The sequence below is a fragment of the Aspergillus karnatakaensis genome (assembly GCF_047715665.1).
Source record: "Aspergillus karnatakaensis strain CBS 102800 unplaced genomic scaffold BJY04scaffold_31, whole genome shotgun sequence".
Taxonomy (NCBI): Eukaryota; Fungi; Ascomycota; class Eurotiomycetes; order Eurotiales; family Aspergillaceae; genus Aspergillus; species Aspergillus karnatakaensis.
In genome coordinates, this window is record NW_027395743.1 from 353,736 (window position 1) to 376,956 (window position 23,221).

The 23,221-nt window shown below is 53.6% G+C and overlaps 12 protein-coding genes across 12 annotated transcripts; 6 read left to right on the forward strand and 6 right to left on the reverse strand.

Annotated features, from left to right (window-relative positions):
- Nucleotides 1-457: 457 nt before the first annotated feature.
- BJY04DRAFT_228667 (CocE/NonD family hydrolase) lies at nucleotides 458-2,412 on the reverse strand (the record flags this gene model as incomplete). Its single annotated transcript, XM_073718899.1, has 4 exons — nucleotides 458-551; nucleotides 607-1,840; nucleotides 1,894-2,156; nucleotides 2,216-2,412. 4 exons carry the CDS (start codon nucleotides 2,410-2,412, stop codon nucleotides 458-460), a joined length of 1,788 nt encoding a protein of 595 aa, XP_073570205.1.
- A 178-nt stretch (nucleotides 2,413-2,590) lies between these two features.
- Nucleotides 2,591-3,201, reverse strand: BJY04DRAFT_191708 (uncharacterized protein). The gene is made up of 2 exons (XM_073711674.1): nucleotides 2,845-3,201; nucleotides 2,591-2,771 (listed from the first exon to the last, which is right to left on the reverse strand). Exons 1-2 carry the CDS (start codon nucleotides 3,115-3,117, stop codon nucleotides 2,691-2,693), a joined length of 354 nt encoding a protein of 117 aa, XP_073570206.1. The 5' UTR covers nucleotides 3,118-3,201; the 3' UTR covers nucleotides 2,591-2,690.
- Nucleotides 3,202-3,366: 165 nt separating this feature from the next.
- On the forward strand, nucleotides 3,367-5,044 carry BJY04DRAFT_80680 (uncharacterized protein). Its single transcript, XM_073721113.1, has 5 exons — nucleotides 3,367-3,781; nucleotides 3,843-4,315; nucleotides 4,375-4,467; nucleotides 4,527-4,639; nucleotides 4,686-5,044. The coding sequence occupies exons 1-5, from the start codon at nucleotides 3,377-3,379 to the stop codon at nucleotides 5,027-5,029; spliced, it is 1,428 nt and encodes a 475-aa protein (XP_073570207.1). The 5' UTR covers nucleotides 3,367-3,376; the 3' UTR covers nucleotides 5,030-5,044.
- Nucleotides 5,045-5,537: 493 nt separating this feature from the next.
- On the reverse strand, nucleotides 5,538-7,340 carry BJY04DRAFT_228668 (major facilitator superfamily domain-containing protein; the record flags this gene model as incomplete). The annotated part of the gene is made up of 5 exons (XM_073718900.1): nucleotides 5,538-5,954; nucleotides 6,006-6,418; nucleotides 6,471-7,007; nucleotides 7,055-7,111; nucleotides 7,175-7,340. 5 exons carry the CDS (start codon nucleotides 7,338-7,340, stop codon nucleotides 5,538-5,540), a joined length of 1,590 nt encoding a protein of 529 aa, XP_073570208.1.
- A 286-nt stretch (nucleotides 7,341-7,626) lies between these two features.
- Nucleotides 7,627-9,815, forward strand: BJY04DRAFT_228669 (Zn(II)2Cys6 transcription factor; the record flags this gene model as incomplete). Its single annotated transcript, XM_073718901.1, has 4 exons — nucleotides 7,627-8,232; nucleotides 8,302-8,714; nucleotides 8,771-9,265; nucleotides 9,323-9,815. The coding sequence occupies 4 exons, from the start codon at nucleotides 7,627-7,629 to the stop codon at nucleotides 9,813-9,815; spliced, it is 2,007 nt and encodes a 668-aa protein (XP_073570209.1).
- A 286-nt stretch (nucleotides 9,816-10,101) lies between these two features.
- BJY04DRAFT_228671 (uncharacterized protein) lies at nucleotides 10,102-12,543 on the forward strand (the record flags this gene model as incomplete). Its single annotated transcript, XM_073718902.1, has 11 exons — nucleotides 10,102-10,209; nucleotides 10,263-10,388; nucleotides 10,446-10,520; nucleotides 10,576-10,773; nucleotides 10,836-11,023; nucleotides 11,073-11,137; nucleotides 11,192-11,386; nucleotides 11,440-11,474; nucleotides 11,531-11,705; nucleotides 11,763-11,837; nucleotides 11,904-12,543. The coding sequence occupies 11 exons, from the start codon at nucleotides 10,102-10,104 to the stop codon at nucleotides 12,512-12,514; spliced, it is 1,851 nt and encodes a 616-aa protein (XP_073570210.1). The 3' UTR covers nucleotides 12,515-12,543.
- Nucleotides 12,544-12,922: 379 nt separating this feature from the next.
- On the reverse strand, nucleotides 12,923-14,881 carry BJY04DRAFT_228674 (CocE/NonD family hydrolase; the record flags this gene model as incomplete). Its single annotated transcript, XM_073718903.1, has 1 exon — nucleotides 12,923-14,881. The coding sequence occupies exon 1, from the start codon at nucleotides 14,681-14,683 to the stop codon at nucleotides 12,923-12,925; it is 1,761 nt and encodes a 586-aa protein (XP_073570211.1). The 5' UTR covers nucleotides 14,684-14,881.
- Nucleotides 14,882-15,103: 222 nt separating this feature from the next.
- On the forward strand, nucleotides 15,104-16,231 carry BJY04DRAFT_191716 (uncharacterized protein). The gene is made up of 2 exons (XM_073711675.1): nucleotides 15,104-15,416; nucleotides 15,471-16,231. Exons 1-2 carry the CDS (start codon nucleotides 15,139-15,141, stop codon nucleotides 16,156-16,158), a joined length of 966 nt encoding a protein of 321 aa, XP_073570212.1. The 5' UTR covers nucleotides 15,104-15,138; the 3' UTR covers nucleotides 16,159-16,231.
- An 809-nt stretch (nucleotides 16,232-17,040) lies between these two features.
- On the reverse strand, nucleotides 17,041-19,944 carry BJY04DRAFT_228676 (uncharacterized protein; the record flags this gene model as incomplete). Its single annotated transcript, XM_073718904.1, has 5 exons — nucleotides 17,041-18,312; nucleotides 18,374-18,501; nucleotides 18,552-18,686; nucleotides 18,746-19,776; nucleotides 19,827-19,944. 5 exons carry the CDS (start codon nucleotides 19,942-19,944, stop codon nucleotides 17,250-17,252), a joined length of 2,475 nt encoding a protein of 824 aa, XP_073570213.1. The 3' UTR covers nucleotides 17,041-17,249.
- A 45-nt stretch (nucleotides 19,945-19,989) lies between these two features.
- BJY04DRAFT_191719 (DODA-type extradiol aromatic ring-opening family dioxygenase) lies at nucleotides 19,990-21,093 on the forward strand. The gene is made up of 2 exons (XM_073711676.1): nucleotides 19,990-20,271; nucleotides 20,328-21,093. Exons 1-2 carry the CDS (start codon nucleotides 20,134-20,136, stop codon nucleotides 21,048-21,050), a joined length of 861 nt encoding a protein of 286 aa, XP_073570214.1. The 5' UTR covers nucleotides 19,990-20,133; the 3' UTR covers nucleotides 21,051-21,093.
- A 19-nt stretch (nucleotides 21,094-21,112) lies between these two features.
- Nucleotides 21,113-21,995, reverse strand: BJY04DRAFT_208200 (uncharacterized protein; the record flags this gene model as incomplete). Its single annotated transcript, XM_073713960.1, has 4 exons — nucleotides 21,113-21,393; nucleotides 21,444-21,577; nucleotides 21,635-21,855; nucleotides 21,915-21,995. The coding sequence occupies 4 exons, from the start codon at nucleotides 21,993-21,995 to the stop codon at nucleotides 21,113-21,115; spliced, it is 717 nt and encodes a 238-aa protein (XP_073570215.1).
- Nucleotides 21,996-22,322: 327 nt separating this feature from the next.
- On the forward strand, nucleotides 22,323-22,917 carry BJY04DRAFT_228678 (cupin domain-containing protein; the record flags this gene model as incomplete). Its single annotated transcript, XM_073718905.1, has 1 exon — nucleotides 22,323-22,917. Exon 1 carries the CDS (start codon nucleotides 22,411-22,413, stop codon nucleotides 22,915-22,917), a length of 507 nt encoding a protein of 168 aa, XP_073570216.1. The 5' UTR covers nucleotides 22,323-22,410.
- Nucleotides 22,918-23,221: the final 304 nt, after the last annotated feature.

Below are 23,221 nucleotides of genomic sequence, written 5' to 3' on the forward strand. Positions count from 1 at the left end.
GAGGGGTGAGTCTTTGAATAAAAAAGTGGCTTGCTCGGGTCGATGCTCTTGAATTACTCAGTTTTATAATGCCTCTTGTGCGCTGAGTAGAGATTTAAAGCAGAGCAGACCTACTAGGAGTACCCCCAGCATTCCGGCCTAGCGGAGCGTCCCCATCATCTACGCCTCCCCCGCATTGTTGAAGCTCCTTAACATACGGGATCGGATGGTGTGGGGGTTGGATTTCTGGTCATAATTGGCGACATAAGGGTTCATTCATCACACTTGTCAAGGCAGTGTTCCGTGGTGGGGGTGACAGATGGTTACCCCAGCCCGCCGGCGTGTGTGGAATAGTTGTTTTTGATAAAGGCAAAGTGCTCATTTGCATTCATACATCTGATTCACTGGCAATTATATCTGTTGGTCAAGCTATCTAAGGCAACTATAACGTCCGAATCATTCTAGGCCTCTGCAAACCTCAAGCAGCCTTTGGGATGATCGGAAGCACAAGGTAATTCTCGAGCGATTCACCAAAATGAATGTGATTTTCTCCGCCAAACTTCTCCTTTGGTCTGTAGCTATCATCAGTATCCAACCATAGACATTGACGTGCTTGGAAATTCCTACCTGTCTAGTGGAGAGTTGTGCATGAACAATCCAGCGCCTTGAGTGTCCTCTGAAGCAATTTCAAACATGAGGGTTTCGCCTTCTTGGACGACAACATTTGTGGGCCACAGTTCCACATCGCATGTGTAAATCTCCTCATTTTTCACTGAGAGAACATCGGTCGAGCGGTATTCCCTCCAGGGAAGGTATTCCCGATGACGGGGACTGGCCTCGTTCACCTTCCGCATGCTGAGCCTCAACCATCCTTTAGTCACCGGAACCGCGTCACCGGATGAGCCGGTGTAGTAAATCTCGGTTCCGGTGGCGGAAAGGTGCCTCAGAGTGACGAAGAGATCTAGATCGAGGTTGGCCGGTGGTGGCGAGATGGCGCTCGTCACGGACACGTTGAGGTGCGCAACAATATGGCCGGTGACCTCGTACTCGGCTGTTGCAGGTGCCGTGTTGAACTGGAGCATGTGGGAATCGGCCTGAGCGCCAAAAGCCTTGTATGAGAGCTTTGTTGGGTTCACCGTAGGTCGTGGCAGCTCGGTGAGGACGCGCGATGGGGTGAGATAGTACTTCGTATAGACCGTACGCGCAATCGGCCATTCTTGCTCCTCGCGACGGGGGAACGTCTTTTCGCCCTCGGGGTTGTTGAAACCGACGTTGCCCTTGCGTAGGCACACACTCACGGGAGGAACCTGGCCAGATTTCCATCCGGCGTAGTCGTTGTCTTTGAGGAACGCCTCAAGGAAACTCACCTGCACATCAACCTCCTCTTTGTAGTAGAATGGGAGATCGTGGCGTCCAACAATGAAGCGCAGCCACTTCGATTTCGACCCTGCGTACGTGTAGCCCTCGACATTTCCTCGCAGGTGAAGGGAGATTCCTCCCCAGTTAGCCACTGATAGAAGCGGCACTTCAATATCCTCTGGCGGAAAGACCTTGGACGCGTAGTACTCATCATCAAGGAACCTGTTCGCATCGTTGTCCAAATTCTGGTCACGCACATTGGCCAGGAGCTCTCCAGATGATAGATCGCCCTCGATGGTGTCCTCCCCCCACTTGGCAGCTGCTCTACCAGGTCGGCCGTACTGGTTAGTGATGACCTGCCGGTTCCACCAGAAGTTGATAAAGTTGTTCGAAAAGATACCTCCGTGGCGGCAACGGTCGCGGTAATAGTCGGACATTCCCTCCCAGGGAACGACACAAGCGAGGCCCTTCGGTCGCTTTGCTGCCACTCGCCATTGGCTTCCTGCATAATATTTAGTCCGTATGAAGCAGATTCGCGGGAAGGCGAGAAAATACCCGCATAGTAACTGACCCCCAAAAGGCCAACCTTGCCGGAAGACCACTGCTGGTCCGCGGCCCATTCGACAACCTGAAAGAAGTAGTTTGCCGTGCCTGCAGACATGGTGTCCAACACGCCGGGGGACTGGCCCAGGCCTCGCTCATCGGCCCTCACAACCGCATAGCCGCGGGCAGTCCAAAAGACCGGCTCGGGCGTTTCCCATGCGGCATATTTGGATTTATGCTCGGGATTTACCTCAGAATAGGATTTGGGGTGAAAGCTGGCAGCAGTGAGTAAGAATCGGTAATGCATCAGCGAAGATTGGAGTGGATTGCGTACTCTCCATAGTAAATGTCCTTCCCATATGGCCCGTACGTGACCAGGACAGGGTACTTGCCCTCGGCTTTGGGACGGTAAACGTTGCACCGAATAACGGTCCCGTCGGCTGTGAGAGGGATGGAGACATTTTTCTCAAAAATGAGGCTGTTTTCCTCATCCACGAGAGTCTCGGTGAGATCACGGAGTGCGTTGGGCATGGTGAAGTGCAAAGGTTGGATTTGGCTGCTGTACGTAAAGATACCTCTGGGATTATGCCATTTTGATCATTCTTATACATTACGACAGCTTCTTAATTATTTTACCGTTTTCTTTCCGAGCGTCCTCCGGATGCTTTGCAGAGACATTTCCGGTGGAGGTGGGCTCCCCTCCGGTGCATGCAATATTGGTACAACTACACTGGTTAGGATAAAAGTGCAACAAACAGTACAATTATTGATCTTGTTTGAATATGATGGCCCTTTTGTGGCATTCTCAGTTACCATTCACCTCCAATGTCATACCTCGTCAGCCGAGGATAGATCTTCCCGAGCGACTTTTCGTACGTAGTCACCAAGAACTGTGTTTTTTTTTTTGCGAGATCAGGAGCTGTTGCACCACATGATAGACAAGAAAGAGAAAGCTAGCCTTACCGAGTTGATGCGCACTCCATTCAGCATCACGTTGACGAAAATGTACTCGCCGGTACTTGCTCCGTTCGGTCGCTCAGTGGGATCAAGATGCCGATTGATAGGACGGTATGGCGGCACACGGCGGTAGTTCTGCGGCCAGTTTGGTGGATTCTGGGCTCGCGACTGTCGCGCTGTTACTTGCACTGGAGGAGGATCATCGGCGCCAGTTAAATGGATGTGATAGTCCTGGAGAGTCTCAGACAAAGTGGTTGCGGTGACAGTTGTTGTTGCCATTGTTGCGCGTCGGCGTTAGAGGGAAAACGAAAGTTGACTGTACTGAGCAAGGGTCATCCACGCCAGCACAGCTATCCTTTATTGGCGACAAGGAAGCGGATGGAGTGGCGCAATGCTCTTCCGGGAGGGGGAGGAGCTCTTCCGGTGGGGGCTTCGCCGCGGAATCTGGGGACGGATGGGGGCGACACTTGGAGGAGGATTAAGAAGAACTTCCTTGAACCTACAGCGCAGAGAAGTCATTGCGCCACCTACCATTGAAATGTCTTTGCAACCGAGCCGCCTGTCCAGCGTGTACGGCGCAGCCCTCGATGGGCGCACAGCCAGTGTCCGATTCCAGCAGAGCCAACTGATCGCTCTTCATGCGAAACTGCAGCAGCTCCAGGCCGAGGCCTGCGGAGCCATTGTGTCTGATCGCAGGGTGACCGCTGCTGAAGCAGACGTCGAGTGCGCAATGACGACCCTTGCTGTAAAGCAATACTACGAGTCAATCGACTTTGATCAATGCGTGAAGAAGGAATACCAGCTTGCCGAGGGGCAGAATTCACCTGACCGTCGCGTCGGATTTGGCGTGGTTGTGATTCGTCCTGCTGAGCACACGCGCTGGTATTCCGTCGTCGTCGCTGCCGCCGCTGCCATTGCTGCTGGCAACACATTTGCAATCGAGGTGCGGATTGGATGAGATATGCTCCTATACGTTACGATACTTACTTTGGACACGTTTGCAGATCGGCAACTTTGCGGTTGATCGTCTTCTCCCTATCCTCTTCACGTGTCTGGACGCAGAGACATACGCCTTGCTTGACAGCCAGCCAACCGAGGTGGAGGAAGACCAGGTAGCTCTCGTGGTAGACCAGACAGGAGAACTTTCCTTAGCAAAATGTCTGTCGTCAAAGCCGCAATTACGCTCGGTCGCTGTCGTCGACCGGACTGCCAATGTTGAGCAGGCTGCGAGCGCAATTGTCGCAGCACATGTCTCATATCGGGGCGCTTCACCGCACGCACCAGACTTGATCCTTGTCAATGAATGGGTCAAGAAGAAGTTTGTCGACGCATGTATTCGCCTAGCTCCTGACAACTCGCGACGTGAACGTATCACGGGAGGTGACAAGTTGCGCCAAACTGTCACTGACGCTGAACGCTCGGGAGAAGCTTCTGTCATTGGGACTACGAGCCTGATGCTGGTCGATATCCAAGACCGGTCAGTACATGGCATCGGATTCTCGTAACAAATTACCCACCAAACTGACCAATTGACAGGCATGCGCCAGTCTTTAAAGCCAGACCACGCGGGTCGTACCTGCCTATCGTCACAGTAACAGGTCTCGTTGACGCCGTTGTGGCATTAGAAGGGTTAGTACTTGATAGCCCCCTGGTAAGCGATGGATCTTGCTGACGCTGCCATCTTGTAGCTCGGAATACCTGGTCGCGTACCACTTCGCAGAGCCCGCCGCGGCAAAATTCCTCAGCCAGCAAATCAACAGCCGATTGACGCTTGCCAACCATATCCCATCGGAGCTATTAAGTTAGTTATCATCCACGATTGAAGTGCTGTCGGCTAATATAGACAGTTGGACCTGCCATCCCGTTTCACCATGGCCAACCCTCCCCATCTCCCATACTGCGATATAGCACGGAAATGCTCTCCCGGCCACGGCCAGAGTACATACGGGAGACAAACAAGTCTAACATGAATGTGCAAGAGCTGAAGGGGTTAGATCGAGCGGCGTTGGATCGCCTGCAGGTTGAGGCCGCACGGCCCTTGCGGCCTACAGGCCAGGGTCCCGGAACCGCGATAGGCTTCTTCGAACAAGGTATCCTTGTTGGGGCCGTGTTTATTGTGCTTCCGGTGATTTCATTTATTGGCTATGGGAGTTGGTATACAATTCGTTCGGCCATATCCTGGAAATGGTGATACCGAGAGAGGGGGTGAAAGGGGTGCTGGGAGGGACTCCACAATGTATTTATTAAGCAGTGGCAATCGCAATTTCCATTTGGACAGGCCCGTATTCAGTGTGCTTGGGTATTGGAGAGTTAAGTTGTGGTACATCAGTTATCTTTTGCCTGTCCGTATCTTTTCATTGTAATCAGAATAGCATTCGCCGTCATCAGGCTGCTTGGGTTGTTGGACTCGGTATGGGTTTTGATGGCCATTGAATCCCTGCGCTTGCATTCGTGATATCGAAAGCTATCGGACAAAGACAATACAAACTTTAGACATCATAACATGTATGAGTAAAACAATCTTCATATTCGATACTGGGCTAGGCTAATTGGGCTTACAAGCTCCCATCTACACACATGCAATACCCACAACCTGCCTCCTACCCCCCCACCCCTCCCCCTCCAGAACCAGCGACTGCCAGACAACCTTCCATCAATGTCCATCATGTGCAAACAGTGGGGAACTACAAAGGTTCCATTCAGTCTTCGTCTGTGGCCCACTTCTGCGTGAAGCGGCGGATATACTTGCCCGTAAAGTACAGCACGATGCCGAGTCCAAAGAGAACTCCAATGACAATAGCACACACATTCAAAGCGCCATCATAGCCGAGCTCGTGGAAGAAGGCTGTGGTGCCAAATGAAATTCCGAAGCTGATGAAGCCGCGACCAGCGCAGAGAGCGACCATGGCAACGTGTCCACGCTGCGGGTAGCAGTCCATCGTGTAGACAAAGCTGAGCACGACGATACTCACGAAGCTGTAGAAAAGGGCATTGAGCGGGACGACGACGCCGGGCCATGCCCAGTCCTCGGGGAACTGACAGGCCTGGCCATAAAGCACACAGGAGACGATTCCGACGGCAAGAGGGATGACCGCAGGGATGAGGCGGCTTTCGGGCTGCGTACCGGTGAGCTTTGGGGTAATTAGTGCAAGGGCCATTCGACGTACCTCTGAGAAGCCATTGCTGCGCTTTGCCCAGACCTTGAGAATGAAGTCGCTCAGATATCCGGCCAGGGGCTGCACTATAAAGGCGACGACTGCCTGCCCGCCCATGACGAACCCGAGATTATGCGGGTCGAAGCTGTACGGGGGCGAAATGAGAACTTGGGCAAAGACGGCAGTCATAACGATATACGTGCCCAGCAGCACTCCGCTCAGAATGATAAAGTAGAGGACACCCGGAAAGAGGGACAACTGCGCCAGGGAGAGCCAGAATTTGGGGACTTGGTGCCACTTGGTCGTGACATGGCCCCAGGGCCGCAGGTCCCGCCAGAAGGAGCGTTCAGGATACGTATCATAGTCGAGACGTCGGGTTTGGAACTCGCTTTCCTTGACGGTGTTGCCCTGGGGATCGAATCCAACTGCAGCTGTTAGGAAACGCGCGTACTAGGAATGAGATCGGGGGAGACGTACAGTAGCTGTTTAGAGGACGATCATACTTTGTTTCCGCCACAAAGAGAATACTCAGGACGAAGGTAGCAGCACTGATAATGGTGAATATGCCATACCACCACCGCCAGCCTAGGGACTCGGTCAGGTAGGAGCTTGCGATGATGAACAGGGCAGTTCCCAGAGTCTGTAAAGAACAGAACCACGCGATACGGCTGCCACGCTGGTGCAGGAAGAAGGTTTCTTCTGCAATCATGACACACAAAGCCTCGCTCTGTCCCGCTGCAAGGGCCATAAAGTCGCGCCCACCAATATGCGACCCCAGGCTGGTGGAGTAACTGCACCAGATGCCGCCGGCGATAAGAACAACGTTGGACAATAAGTAGACTGGGCGCCGACCTACGGCATCGGCGAATGGAACAGCGACCAGGTTGCCGATGCCCATAAACAGAGCAGGGTATGTGACGAGATCATTGACGCGGGAATCACCGTGGTAATACTCCTGCAGCTGGGGCACGAGAACTCCGATCCCACTGGCCAGCAAGTTGCCCGTCATGCCATCTACCACGGATCAGCTTCTACTGCGGCGCCGGGGATGAGAAGCATACAGAGAGCAACAATAATAAGCATCAGCCACTTGCGCCAGTTGGGCAGATTCAGTGGATCTAGAGCGCCGGCGTGTCAGCAGCAGGATGTGCACACCATTTGGGAGGGGAAGGGGAGCAGACCCTGAGGATCGCGCGTGGGCGCAGGAACCAGAATAATGTCATCGCCTTCGACAAGCTTGAGGGTTCCAATAATCCGTGGCTCCTGGCCTGGCGCTTTGCCAGCCTCCTCGCCGAGGCTCTCCACAAGGGCCACGCTGGTCTTGTCGTCGACGGTCGTTCTCTCCATTGTCCGCAGTTGGGCAATCTGATGCATGGAGTCTATCCAAGTGGACAGAGAGTTGGCCTTATATCGCCTGAGACTCTTAGAGACTTTAAAGTGGTCGGTCCGGTGGGTGTCTCCCCCACACGACTTGGAACCAACGCCACCTCCGGAAACAGGCAAAGTGTGGGGGAAACCGGGGAACTAGCGAAAGATGGCAAAAAGTGACAAAAAAAGGCTCCCTTAAACCATTCTTTCCTTCCTGACCAAAAAAAAAGCACATCCGAGTCACTGCTCTCCCATCACTTACACAATGAATACCACAAAGCCTCCACGACGACCCGCGCGAAGCTGTACAGAATGCGCCCGTCGAAAGGTCAAATGTCGCAACGGATACCCCTGTGAGGCATGCGTTCGCCGAGGACGAGCACAGAGCTGCGTCCTGGCGGAGAGCACCGGCTCAGTCCCGGTGTCTGCAGATAGACCCCACAGCAGAGTAAATGAGATTGACCAGGAGCGCCTGCTAGTCCAAGACCGCGTGTCGCTAATGGAGACGTACGCAGCCGATCCATTGCTCCGGGCGAGTCATGGACCACAGGACAGTCCGGAAGACCTTCTGGTCATCCTCGAGTCGCTGTCGCATGGCCGAGCCTCTGCCGAAAGGCAATCAAACGAGCCGACTGGCCTCTATCATCTCTACCAGCCCATTCAGCAAGTAGTGCTGATGCTCCTTCCCGATCGCGGGGCTAGTGACACCCTGGTCCGCTTTGCGCTGAGCCAGCTGTCATGGCTGCATTGTGGCGTCCGCACCGGGCAGTTCTGGGAGGAGCACCAACTCTTTTGGGTAATGATGGAGCGAGGCCAAGGGGAGCTACTCAAAGACCATAGCTGGATGGCCCTGTACTTGGGTATTCTTGCGGTGGGTAGTTTCCCATCACTTGACCCTCACGTTCCCAACCCCTTGAGCTAACGAGACCCATTACTGCAGGCCGCATGTCTGTACATCAGTCCCGACCAACGTCCGCCGCTACCACAGCTGCTGCACCTGCAGCCAGGCGCATTGCCAGCAATGGGAGAGGCGGATCCCGGCGTGGCATTGGCGAGGATCTGGTCTGAAGCTGCGATGGACGAGCTGGATGCGTCACGACCGCTCGCTCGCCCGAGTCTAAGAACGGTCCAAACTTTTGCCATCCTGACCCTGTGCCATGGCAGCTTCGGACAGATGGAGCGCCAGTACCTTTTGCTGGGTACCGCCATCCACACGGCGCGCTGTTTGAACATGCACTTGCTGGCGAACGAAGGCAGCTGCCCGCCACATCTCCGGCAGAGACCAGAATGGCGCACAGCAGAGGACCGCCACCTCGGCCGGCGGCTCTGGTGGACTCTCGTTGTCTGTGACTGGTAAGCGGCCACTCCCCCACCGACATCAGGTCTACAATTGTTCTAACTCGGAGAAGGCTGGGTAAGCTGTCACACCCGTCATCAATATCGATCACAGGCTTCAACACTAGTCTGTCACCGTCTGCTAGTGACGCGGAGCTTCTCTTCCAAGACACTGTCTGGAGTGCCACTTCGGGACATTCACCTCTATGGCATCTCCAGGTCATTTCTCGGCTCGCTATGGTTGTCTACTCGAATATCAAAGCACCAAGAGACCTGGACATGTCTAAGCTGCTCCGTGCTGTCGAGCAGATTCAGGAAATTCTCCATCAGGCTACTCGACAAGCGCCGACACATCTGGCAGCTGACGCCCCCACCTGGCTGCAGAGTCAGCACTTCTTGGTCCTATACACAATCCATTTCCTGCGCATCACTGTGGCCCGAGCAAACCTTGTACGATGTCTGAAGGATCCCGGACAGCCTGGTCTGACAATCGCTCAGGGCGTTCGTGCTGCGCTCGAAATCTTACGAGTATCTGAAAACCCGAAGCCATTCATGGTCCAAAGGAGCTGGTAAGTCCCACCATCGTTTGGTTAAACAAAAATCGATTCAATATAACCGGTGTGTAGGATAACATCTTCAGCAACACTCGCGGCTGGCGTCTTTCTCGCGGTGCACCTCCTAGCCCTCAAGAATACGTTCTCGGAGGCCCAGATCGCGACTCGCCGCCAAGTGATACAGTTCGCCGCGGATTCAGTTCGCTCACTGGACCTGAATGCCCGCGGCCTGTTGTCCCGCGGCGCAGACCTGCTAGAATCGCTTTTAATCCAGGAGTCCCGCTGCATTCCCTCTGACCGCATGGATAAAGAAACCCTTGTTATGATCTTGGAGCAGGCAGAATCCGGCAAGACGCCGACGTACGCCCCAGAACAGGTGGCCGACTTGGACCTTTACACAAGCTCTCAAGCGCGCAGTCCTACCGCGCACTTTGTAAATGGCGAGTCTGGTATAGGATTCTTCCCCTGGACCGGGGATCCTTTTATGGGAACGCATGCGGACACCATTGCTCAAATCGGGGATTGGGATGATTGGTTGGAGGACGCCGGAAATTGTCTCGTTTAAGAGGAATTACTTGTAAACTAGATTTCATTCCAGTTAGGGGGATCAATAAAGATCCGGCAGTCATGCTTACCTCCCCGAGTCCCTCCCCTCCCCCTCTCTTCCGTCCACTTCTCATCTGGCGTGGACCCCCCACTCAATCCGGAGCAACACGTCTCCCCACATCTTGCGCTTCGCCTTAGACCATGCGTATTGGGCTATATCTAACCACATCCAAAGACATCTGCACAAGGGCGACACCAAGTCAGATGCCTGTTATCAAGGCACCCATATCATTCGTCAAGCAACCATGCCCGTTTCTTCAGATGCAAAGCCCCTCCGTGTCCTGATCGCCGGAGCTGGGATTGGAGGCCTCTTTGCCGCCATTTCCCTACGGCATGCCGGGCATCATGTTGAGGTTTGCACCGAACCTTAATTCATTCAGGGAGTCTGTTCAACTGACCATTATAGATCTTCGAGTCTTCTCGGTTTGCGACAGAAGTGGGTGCTGCTATCCATCTTCCACCCAATGTCCATGGCCTGTTGCGCCGCGTTGGCATTCACCCGGAAACGTTCAACTGCAATGATGCCGAGTTCGTGCGTATTTTCAACAGCGTTCACTGCGAGGCTGAAGTTGACGCTGACCCAACATAGGTGACCGTCTACGACTCCCAGGGCAACACTGTGAGTTCCAAAGACGTACGAAATCTTCAAAGCGTTTACCCTTATGTGAGTATACTGTCCGAGCCTCATAGGGGGTCAGATCATCATTAACATCGCGTAGTCCTGGAAGCTAAGTCATCGCATTGATCTACACGAGGCGCTGAAACATGCGGCCGTGGATCCGGACGGGCCTGGGAGACCTGCTCTCATTCACCTACGCAGCAGAATAGTTGGCTGTGACTGCGATGAACCGTCGTTGACACTCGATAATGGCCAAACAATTACCGGAGATCTCGTCATCGGTGCAGATGGTGTTCATGTAAGACGAATCTTCGCCTAAATGCTCTCGTCTCCATTCAGTTTCTGACACGCAGAATCTAGTCGGTCCTCCGTCAATTCGTCGCGCAGGAAGATATTGCTCCAACACCGTCCGGGGGTAGCGCATTTCGTTTCCTGATTCCCATCTCGAAAGTCCAAGAGAACCCAGAAACACGGCAGCTACTTGCACGGCCCGGCGAGTTGCAGCTCTGGGATGGGACTTACCGCAGACTAGTGATCTATCCTTGCCGGTAAGCTGATTGGGCCTCGGCTTATTGCAGGTCGGGCTGACGTGGATAGAAATAATACGGAGCTCAACTTCGTCTGTCTTCATCCCGACAAAGAAAGCGAGGGAAGCACAGAGGGTATGTTATGTTGCTTCGAATAATACAGTTCGCAACCTAGCTGACTGGTGCTAGGATGGAATAACGCCGCCTCCTTGGACCAGGTTCTCAAGGTCTACGACGAATTCTGCCCCGCGATGAAAGCCCTCCTGCGCATGGTGAACCCAGAGGAAATCAAGCTGTGGAGGCTCCTCGACCGAAAGGCCCTCGGAACCTGGATTTCAGGAAAGAGCTGTCTCATTGGCGATGCTGCCCACCCTTTCTTACCGCGTAAGCCACTCGATTTTCTCTGTTCCACTTCCAGTCTCTAAAGTAAGCTGTAGACCAAGGACAAGGTGGTGCACAAGCCATCGAAGATGTACGTCCCGTGCTACTGATATTCTCCTTGCCCCTATCGTCCTAATTATGTCACAGGGGGCGGCACTGGGTGCCCTGTTCCCCTTCGGCACAAAGCCGGCGGAAGTTGCGGCTCGCTTGGAGCTTTATATGGCGTGCCGGTATAACCGTGCTACCATGGTTCAGGAATACTCGCGCCTCGCCGCATTCAAAACAAGCCCCGACGACAAGGTCGGTGGTACGTCGACGGATCGTGGGTGTTGCCTATCCTGATAAATGCGTGATATGCAGCTGGGCTAACCCTTGCCAGCCCTTGAATTCTCTCGTATCAACTTCGGGCATGACGCTTATGACTTTGCGGAGAACGTCTTGCTCAAGACTCAAGGTGCGTCACATAGTTGTATCTAACTTTCCCATGACACAAAGATGGCTTATCGTACACATGACACAGGATCTGCCGCGCCTCACCAGGGCCCTCTTACCAGGGTGTTTGGGCTCTCCGGTCTGCCTACGATTGGCTTCGCTGTGGGCGGCCAGTCGTCACTAGTGGTCTCCTTCCGGACCCGTCGAAACTACTTGGAGACATTCCTCCCTACCTACAACTCTTCAATCCAAGCAATGGGAGGCTGGGCCAGCGTTTCGCTAGCGCTCACCTGCCATAGTGAGAAGCATGCCAGGCTAGCCCTATCGATTCCCAACGCTATTATCGATCCGGACAGCAAAAAGATTGAGACTTTCACCCCTGTCATCTTCGGCAACGACATTGACAGAGTCGCTTCCGGCACCGAGCAAGGACTCCCACTGTGCTATGCCGACATCCGCCAATATGCCATGGGTGACAACCGGCTACTCACTGTCGGACGTGGCGAAGACATCTTTGTCGGCATTAGCGTTGCCATGGCGGCCAAGAACAATGCACAGGTCTTTTTTTCACGATTTACCGATGCGGAATTATCTGCCAAGCACCCTGCACTTGCGCACATTATCAGGAGAATCCAGAAGTTGGAGGTTCACGAGGTGCTTGAGGTAGTTAGCGAGGCTAGCACAAAGCGTGTACAGTAGCAGTAATCGAACAGCCTACAGATACTGTCAACGCATGTTCTTAATTTGACAAGCTTCCACAGTAGTCTTTACTTTTGTAGCTTCATCCTGGTCAGAGAGCAGGGTCTCGTACACCAAAAAGCTCTCTTGACAATGGTAGTGCTTGCGGGTTTCTGCACCCTTCCTCCAGCTGCTCGTTTGCTGCGACTAAAGTCACGTAGCCACCAGCTGCGCGGACTATACATGTACTAACGCACACAAAAGTCATTTTGTGCTAAGTCTAGATCATTGCTGTAGAAACCGGGCCGCTCACTACCTAGGTACCATGCTACGGAGTACGACCACCATGTTTGTATCACTATCGATTCATTTCAGACAGATTAGGTTTCTGTGCGAGTCTACCTCTCACTTTACTAAATGCATATTCTTCTATACAAAGGGTAGGATAACGTGACTGGGGGTTTCTCCTCCGACGTGAACCCGATGTGTCCCCTTGTTTCGAACTTCGAGATCGACCTTGGCCCCCTTATACTCCTTGATCAAGGGATACTCACCAGAAACCTGGACACGCAGCGACTCACCAGCCTCAAAGTCCGTACCCATCGCCCACAAGCCAATTTCGAGCTTCACCACAGTTCCCGGAGTGATCTTTTCGACCTTGTCATGTGGATGAAAAGGGTATTGCGGGTGGATTGACCGAGAGGAATCAATCGCCCGGTGAGAAGCTCGGAGGATTCCCGTCGGGCCGTAGTAGATGGTTAGATTCGAGTACTCTTCTTTAGGAATCTCAGCCACTGTCTTGTATGGGGCAGCACTGAATGGGATGTTGACGTTGATCATGGGATTTCCGTTCTTATCAAGTTTGCGGATGAGAACATAGATGATCATGTCATCCAGGTCGGGGCACGACATGTACAGGACTGCCTTGGGAAGACCCATCAAGCGCGTAGGCTGTTGGAAGGTATGGGTGAAGCCAACAAAATCGGACGGATCAGTGCCGCTTTCGGAGTTGTACTCGAGGACTCCGCCGTACAAAGGCGGGCTGTCGGCCAGTTTGCTGTCCGCGGTGAAGAAGAGCTGTCTATACTCGGTCTCTGGGAGGGGGAAGTCACTCGCTGCGATGGGATAGATGGGCTCCTTGTCGCCAAAGTTCAATGAGGCCATACGGAGCCTGGGGGTCTTCTCCCACCCATTATTCTCTCCTTTGAGATACCGAGAGAAGAAGCTTGCGAGCTCCTCTTTGCTCTCCTGTTCAACCCAGAGGTCATACCACTCCTGGTAAGGGTCCCAGCGGAGCCACTTCTCATCCGTGTTGACCTGCAGCCAACCTCGAATTGATCCCATCGTATGGACAAAGCTGGAATAGGAGGCGACAATATAGGTTGGGATCTTGATCGAGGCGATGTCTGCACGCTTATCTTCCCAGTACGGGTTCATTGTCTGGCATCGGTGATACATCTGCTTGAAGTCCTCGAGCCCGTGGCGGCCACGAATGGACTCGCGAGTAATCAAGTCAAACAGGCCATTATCCCAGGCACCACCTCGCACAAATTGCTCGCGGTATAAATCTCCGCATGCTTCCCATGGCGCGATGGCCTTTAGGGACGGGGGTTGTGTGGCAGCAATAAACCACTGCACGATGCCCAGGTGCGAATTCCCTGCCAGGCCGAGATTTCCATTGCACCAGGGCAACTTGGCAAGACCCTCGATGACATCGTGACCATCTTCTCCTTCTTGCTTTCCCATGATCACAATCGAGCCATCCGAGTCGCCAGCACCACGAGCGTCGACGTTCACAATTGCGAACCCCCGAGGACAATATTCTGCTGGATCTGGGCCTTCGAAACGCTCAAGTCCGCTGAGGCACCCATCAGGCACACCAACTCCCCAACGCACCTTCTTCATCATGTTGATTCCATTGTGCTTCTTGCCGAACGGGCTCCAGCAGACTATCGCGGGGACTGGCTTATCCGTGACCGGTCGGTAGATGTCGCAGTAGAGGATGCAGCCGTCTCGAACTCGAATGCTAAAATCATGTTCGGCAATCAAATCTTCGTCCAAGGGGCGGCAGTTGAAGCCGTTCCAGCCCTTGGGTAGGACTTCTTTGCGTGGGTTGAATCCTTGATACCCATTATGACCGACAGTCGGAGGGGTGATGTCCAGATTGGCAACTTGAACCGGAGGAGGCATGGTGTCGGGTTAGGGGAAAGGGCAAGAATCCGCGTCCTTTGCAGAGGGGTTTGGGTGATTTACAGCCATTGTTCCCAGGCATTTCGACGTATTTCATCTCCTTGCGAGTCATCGGCACCGGACCTCTCCGATTGCATCCGGTGGCGGCGGAGATTCGGAAATGTGGCGGTGGGTACACAGACTGTCAACTCGCTTGCGGGGCCCCGCAGGACGTCTAGCCTGCTGAGGGAAAAAAGTTTCTCTCAAGCGTGACTCTACATCGGCCGAAGCGACACCGAGCCCGAGCCCGTTGGGCGTGAGATCGTGGGCGTCCACCAAGGCATAAAATGCACCGACCGATCGAAGCGATTGTGCTCAACCAGATCAATCCTTCCCTTGAACAAAAAAATCAATCAATCAATCAATCAATCAATCAATCAATCACTTTCAATCCAATCTGATCACCAACCGAGACAATGGCCCCTTCTCTAGACGTCAATGCCAGCACCACGTATGGCGACTGGCGCGATGAGTTCTACAGCAAGGGCTACGTCGTTCTGAAGAATGTGATTCCCCGCGCCAAAGCCCTCAAGTACCGCCAGAAAGCCCTTGACTGGCTCTCCTCGTTCCCCACAAAGTTTGACGTCAACGACCGTTCCACCTGGATGTCCGAAAACCTCCCTCAGAGCTTCAAGGCCGGTATGTATCTCAACTACTGTGCCGGGCATGAGAAGTACGTTTGGGATGCGCGACTGTAGGTTTACAATCTTGCTCCGTTTCTGTCTATGAGTAGCTAACGAACCAAAAGTGAGCCGGGCGTTATCGATGCATTTGCTAAAATCTGGGGCACGGATGAGCTCCTTGTCTCCTTCGATACCGTCAACATCACGCTTCCAGGCCGCAAGGATGTCGACTGGTCTCCATGGCCTCATGTCGACCAGGCACCTGAGCGCAAGGGCCTGTCCTGTGTCCAAGGAATCATCAACCTCTCCGAGGCAGGCCCTGACGATGGGGGCCTGCTCCTTATGGAGGGCTCCTCGCGCCTCTTTAATGAGTTCTTCGCTCTTAACCCTCCAGACCGCACCCAGGGAATCGGCGCGAAGCATTACGACTTTTACCCCTTCAAGGAGCACCACATCAAGTGGTACGAAGAGCAGGGTTGCAAGCTGATTAAGGTGTGTGCGGAGCCTGGAGACTTGATTCTTTGGGATTCGCGTTCCATGCATTATGCCGAGTTCCCAAAGAGCGACACTATCCGCACCATCATCTATGCTTGCTACACTCCTGCGTCCCTTGCTAAGGAGGAGGATCTGAAGAAAAAGGCAGAGTTGTTCCACCGCTGGGAGACGACCACTCACTGGCCTCACTGCAACATTTGGGGGCATGGCAAGGCCAAGGTCAATGGAGAAGTCGATCCCCTGGAGCGCGACGAACCGCTTGAGAAGCCCGAGTTGACCGACCAGTTGTTGAAACTCGCAGGAGTGAAGGCATATTAAGCTGGATTGGGGCCCAGATGGCTGAATAATTTGATCTGTCGCGCATGCTATCTTGGAATATTCGTGTCAACTTGTATATTGCGTTACTTGAATAAGAAATCAACGATTTGCTGTCATTGATATGCCTTAGTGTTTACGATACAAATGTTGGTATATTGTAGCAGTGTGTAAATTAGCTTTGCCTATGCAGTACAATTCGAATATCGTCCCAAAGCAAAGAGCCATTCGCTGTATTTTGTAAGCGCCTCAAGATTCTCCGTACCGAGAAAGTTCTTGCTACTGCGCAAAGATAACACAGCAATATCCAAGCAAACCACAATATGGGGATAACCATACCAGACATTGAGCTCTAAACGTACGACTTTTTGCGACGAAAAATCACCAGCCATGGTGTGCTGGAGCTCTGTTGGGGATATATCTAACGCCTTTTGACTGGCTGACATTTTTTTAGAGCGAGGAGCCTAGGCGTATCAGAGTAGGAATGAAGATCTGAAATCTAAGAGTTGGATCTAGTGAAATCTGCGTATAATGGCTCCACCCTGGCTATTGTTTTAATTTGGTGTGGTACAGCCTTTGACATGGCCACAAATATATATAGATGAGGAACCCTCTGACAACTGCTTTCCATAGTTAGCTTAAATATTTTAAGAACATAGGAAGTACCATTAACTCCTTTATATGCTGGTATACATCTTATCGGTGTAGTGAAGTACTAAAAAGCTCTGTAAAGTGACCGATTTTAAAAGAGGACCACACCTGGCGTGAATAAGAAAGCTCACCTCGACCCTTTTGGAGAAGAATAAAGCATGATAATATTGTTCCATCCTTTCTGCATGGATAGATGTATCCTAGAAATGACTCTAGAACCTACAGGAGCTTATCACACATTATAAGAAATCTAAAGTGCAACAGAGCGCTGGCTGTTCCACCAAGTGCTGCTACTTGTGACTACAACAGCGCTGCGTATGCAACAGAACTAGCTGAAGACCCCTCACACCAGATTTGCATCGGAAATGTTGCACAAGGGGGAGAGAATAACCTATTGGTGGGATTAGCTACCACTAGCAACGCTCTCAATAATCTTATGACATTCATCCGTTCAGAAACAAGGCAGTGGTTAGGGTATCTGACGAAATGCTGCCTAGATCTGTCATCAAAGTGATCAAGCTTTCGAGCAATGGCGGAAGGGAGGCAGTGTCCAGACCAAAGTTGTCGCGGTAAATATCACAGGCTCCCCTCATGGCGTTCTCCACATCCATGAGGGGGCAAAACGCTTTGTTTAGACCCAGGGAGATACCTGCCACCCCTCGACCCAGGGAGACAAAAGCTGTGCTTAGGGCACAATCGGGCCCGTCCACGCGGACCTGTAGCTCATCTACCTGCTCTCCAGTCGTGGGCGGAGAAGTCCCTACTGTCTGGGACGACTTTGAGAGCAGCCCATACGCCCATAGGGTCAGGCTAGCCTGATAGAGACAGATGGCAGAGAACTCTCGCAGTTGCGTCAGTGGCAGATTCCTCGCCAGACGGAGGATCTGTCCCGCATGCCATGCTGCTGCACGAAATTCGGGGCCATTCATCCACTGTTGCAGGATCCGATGCGTAGTCTCTGCCTCCTCCTCTCCGAGACGTCCTGCAAAGAGCTGCAGCTCGCGGGGAGAGACATTCAACGCCATGAGACAGAACTCGGAGATAATTTGAAACTGGGCCGGGTCGAGGGCGTACTTGACCAGCTCGCGTTGTGAGGCTACAAGGCATTGCGCGAGGTCTTGTTGCTGACAAGACAGCCAGAGCATAGTCCGGGCCTGGCTTGCATGGTTGCTTTTGTGTCTGAAGAACCGCAGAGACTCATGGTACCTCCAGACCTGCGACCAAAGCCCATGGACGATCGCGAATGAAATCAACCCCGTGTCGTAGTGCGTCTCGAGACCAGCTAAGAGTGAGCCATCTTCCATGATGGCAGCCCAGGATGGTACCTCCTTGTCGCCCATTGGAGGTTTGGTGAGGATCGCGTCCCTCCAGGCCACTGCGCTGGGAGCCAACCAGATATCGCGCGCGGCGGGCAGTGGGCATGAGAGCTCCGTCAATGAGCAGGTTGGGGGCCGTAGATAGGCCATTGAGCATTGAAGGTCCGTGATGAGTGCGAATACAGCCGTACTATGAGCCGTATCGCGGTCAGTAGAGTTCCGTCACAGCCATAAAGGAGGATTCGTCCTACCGTTTCAGTGATTCCTGGTGGACCCACGCTATCCACTTTGCATGCAGTACCTCGTCGTCGTCAGTCACGTATGGTCGTTGTGTCTGCGCATAGGGATGGCGTGCAAAACTCCCACATCGTCGCAGCATCTGTTAGCCAAGTCAATAAGGGACCACTAACAGCCGCCATATACACTGACAGTCATTGGAGCTCCAAGGAAGCTCTCGGAAATCTCCATATTCCGTTTAAAGCCGCTCCAGAGTCCCATTGAGACCCAGAGCAGATATGCCTGCATTGTCTGCAACTCACGCACTCGACTATTATCACTTTCAATCTAGTCCAGTCGCGCTTATTAGTAAATGCTGCACGTGCCGACGGAGTAAAGGAACATACAGAGCAAGAGAGGGATAAACGCGACCGCTCCTGAAGAGCGTATCCCATCTTCCATACTGTGGGAATCGATATCGAGGTCGAGCCGGCGGCGATGATGAGCCCCAAGAGTTCGGTAGTGCATTCGGCGGGAACAAATGACGAGGAATGGATCCAAGACGCGGATTGCAGATTATTCCAGCCAAAATACACCTGGACCATGCGATCAAGGAAGTGGGCCGATGGAAAAGACTGGAGTGAGATGGAGGGGAATTTGGCGGTTTGGAAGATCATATACAAGATCCGGTCGCGGCAGGCAGAGTCCACTTGCTGGTCGGTTAAACTGTTCTGGAAGTAGAGGCATTCTTGCAGGCCAAAGGAAGAGTCGACGGCACTCTCATTGACCCCGAGGTTCTGCTGGCCGGCGTATGCATGGTCCACGCGGACAGGGGTCCAGAGCCATGGGGACCGCTTGAAGAATTCGAACCGCGACGAGGCCGGGCTGGGCTGGTTCAGGGGCTGCACATCGCCCTGAGCCAGATCGTGCGATGGAGGTAGCGTGAGCACTCGGAGGGTCTCGAGGTCCAGGTCAAAACAGGCCGCGTCCAGTTCGAAGCTGTCGGACGGCTGGAACAGTGAATCGAAGATAGAGTAGCCCCGCATGGAATGGAATACAGGATCAGGACCGGGGTCGGCGGCATTGCCAGGCTCGATGCCCGAGGGGGTGGCGGGCACCTGGGTAAAGTCCTGAGACTGCACGTCGGGGGCAGCTTCAGGGGTGGCAACGATAGCCTGCGGCGGATTGGAATGTGATCGCTTCCGCGAGCGTACGGCGGGCTCGCAGGCCAGACCCTTGCTCGCACAGCGCTTGCACGGCTTGTGATCGGTACATTTTGCTTTGCTCTGGACGCAGTTTCGGCAGGCCCGACTGGCGCGGGCGGCGTTCTGGACCCCGTCTCTGCGGCGCGAGTGAATCTGCTTGTGCCGGTGGAGGAGGTCGCCACGATTGAAGCTTTTGGGGCACCAGGGACACTGAAACTGGCGCAGGTCTTGGTCTGTAGGCGCGTCAGTTGCAGGATGCAGGATGCACAATGTGAGGACTCACGTGACTGGATGTGGCGGGCAAAATGGTCGGAGCGATCAAACGAGCGCTGACACTCGCTGCACCAGTTCTGCCCCAGCTTCGGCCCAGCTGGCGGCTCCGGGGTTGGAGAGGGCGACATGGGGAGGATGGCAGGAAAGATGGGGGAGGAGTCCGTCCAGTATGGCGGGGTACAGTATTTCTGGGGTCCACGCTGGTCTTTTTCTTGGTCCCCCACCGGAAGCCCGGATAAGTGGCGGTTACGCGTTCCCAAGCTTAAAGGGCGCCGCGGTGCGTGCACTCAGTCCCCGTGGCAGTGCAGCCATCAATCATGTCTGATCTAGCCCCAGTCCACTTCTTCTCCCATGGCTCGACCGCCATGCTGGGCGAGGCATCGGATTCCGCCGACTACTGGGAGCGTTGCGGAGATGCGGCCCTCGCTCATGGCATCGAGCACGTTGTTATTATGGCATGTTTGCAGCTACAACCACGAGGAGTTTACTGTATTGACTAACCTGTCAATAGGGCGCGCACTGGGCCGCCGTCGGCGACGAAATCCACATTGCGGCCAACCCCCATCCCACCAAAGCCCCCATTGGCGGTGTCCACCCGCGCAAGTACGTCGACTATGAGCTGGTACCTGATCTGCCAATGGGCGAGCGAGTGATTTCGACACTGCGCCAGGCAGGCTTCAATGCCAAAGCAAACCCGACCTTCACCTGGATCCACGATGTGTACCTCATCCTGATCCGCACCTTCCCCAACGGCTGCCCGCCCACGACAATCATCAGCATGAATGCAAGATTCGATCCACACTACCACATGCGAGTCGGCGCTGCCCTACGTGACCTTCGCCGCGAAAAAGTACTTTTTATTGGATCCGGGGGCACTGTCCACAATCTTTACCGAAATGTCTGGGGTCCCCTGCTGCGGTATGCGGATAATTTCGCCATGGAATCGCCTCCAGGAAACTGGGCCCTCGACTTCCGGCAGGAATTCGAAGATGCACTGATCAAGTCGACGGGTCCGCAACTTCGAAAGGCAGTCACGATGCTCATGAAGATACCCAAGTATCGCGATGCCCATGCCACGGATGACCATATTATGAGTGCCATGTTTGTGGTCGGCTTGGTTGGGGCACCCGAGGATGTAGGGACACCGGTTGAATTGGGAGCGGAGGATTGGGAGTTGACCAATATGTGTAACAGCCAGTTTACATTTGGCAGGTGGGGGGCTGTTAAGGCTTGACGCGGAAAACGTGATCATATCTGTAATTGAATTATGCCAAAATCTAACCCTGTCAACGGGGATTAATGTGGTGTTGTGTCATCAAAGGGGATATCATCGACTTTGACCACCTTCTCAGTGTCAAGACCGTACGCCTTAGCTACTGCGAGTCCAATACCCTGCGCAAACTTTGCCACATCTCGCGTCCCTCCATGGCGCACGATCCCCCTTGTATGCCACATTGCCTGCACTGGGGAGCCAGAGCAGATCAAAGCGACCGCATTACAGCACTGCGTTTCCACTGGGTCCAGAATATCTGTCTCGCTGATCCAGAGCTCATATATCATCTCGAGGTTCAGCAGGTCTGTATACTCTGTCAGCCACTTTCAGCTGGATGGATGAGGCAAGTCGTACAGAGGTCGGGCTGGTACTTGAAGTTTTTCTCTCGATTCGCCTGCGCTGCAGCCGGAGTCCAGAGTGTGTCAAAGTAAGCTCGAGCACGGTCCTGCCGAACAGAGATAGGCTCCTTGCTATTCATTTTCTCCGTCCTATTGATTGGCACCAGTGAGTAGTTTGCTCTTAAAATGACTGGATTCTCCAAATACCGAGGCCCGTAATGGTCAATTCGATCGTCGTCGAGGGTCGCAAACAACGGGAGAAGTGCCTGCAGCGACTTTGGTATTCCATAGAGAATGCTTGTCTTGAGGATCGCCTCTTTCAGACGTCTCTGGACCTGTTTCTCGTCTTCCACGCCCAATCCAGCCGTTGCCATCTTGTAAATCCTGACTACATCGCCGCCTCCTCCTGCAGCAGCGACGGCAACAGCCTGTTCCCGGCGTCAGTAACCAGCTGACTCATGCCCCTTGCCCACTGGTCCAAGCTTACCGCAATAGTGTACCACTTTCCTCTTGTCTCGTCGTTCTGCTCGCCCGACGCGCGGAGCTCGGCAAGCCCGATTTCGTCCATTTTGCGGTAGAGCACGCGATGCAGTGAATGCTAGATACTGGGCCAACGGCTGGTGCGATGGGCATAGTCAGCTTTTGGACTCCTCGGCTGTAGAGCCGACAACCGAAATACTACTCTTTGTCGCAATCATTATTCCGGGTGGAAACAGCCGTATGCCCGACTACGATCCCCCACCGGAGGAGGATACCAGACCTCCGTATCTCGCCGTCCGTGGCTGTCTCAATGAGAGATGGGCACGAGGATGAGCGGTATAGCGCTGATTAGCATATTTATTTCTGTTGTGTACCTGGCAGACGACCTATGATTCAGTTGTCACCCTGCGCATCTGAACTTCCTTCAAACACGCCGCAGACCTCGATATCTTTTCATACGTCTTGTTTAATGGGTCGTTACTCTCGTACTCTTGCTATCAACCATGACTCAATCAACCGACCAGCCTCTCCCCACCGTTCGCCGCATCGTGACCGGCCACAACAACGAGATCCAAGCGGTAATTCAGCGAGATGGCCTTGTCAGTGCACGCCAGGCCGGCCACGGGCCATACATCACCCGGCTCTGGGCCAGCCACGAGCTGCCACCAAACGCAAATGCCACAAGCGACATGGGCCTCGTCGAAACCGGGCTGTCGAACAATGGTACGATCTGCAGGATCGTTGATTTCCCTCCGAGCTCGAAAGGCATGGTTCACCGGTCCATGACTCTTGACTATATTTATGTCGCCAAGGGAGAAATTGTGCTTACTCTGGACGACGGTTCGCGCACCGTGGTTAAGGAAGGCGAGGTGGTGGTGCAGCAGGCGACGATGCATGGATGGGACAATGAGACAGACAGTTGGGCTAGACTTCTTTGCATTCTAATTGCCGCAGAGCCCCCGGTAGTTCAAGGACAGCAGCTGAAGGCTGAGGTGCCATTCCAGATTTAGACCTGTAGCTACAAGTCATATCCTAGATTGTGCGCTACGATAGAAATGTGTGAGAAGTACCAGATCAAATCTCCATTGAGTATCGTCTCTTCCTGTTCCAGGTCCTCTACACACACACCATCGTGTTTGAGTAATGTTTACTCCCAAACTTGTGCGCCTATACCCCCGTTATGAAAGCCGTGTCGGAGTTAAATGGCAAGTGGGACCCCCACCGGATCGGATGCACTCAGACGTGGGAAAACACACCCCGCCCCAGTGCATCTACCGGAGTCACTCGATTCGCATGTCTTCTTCGGACTTCGAC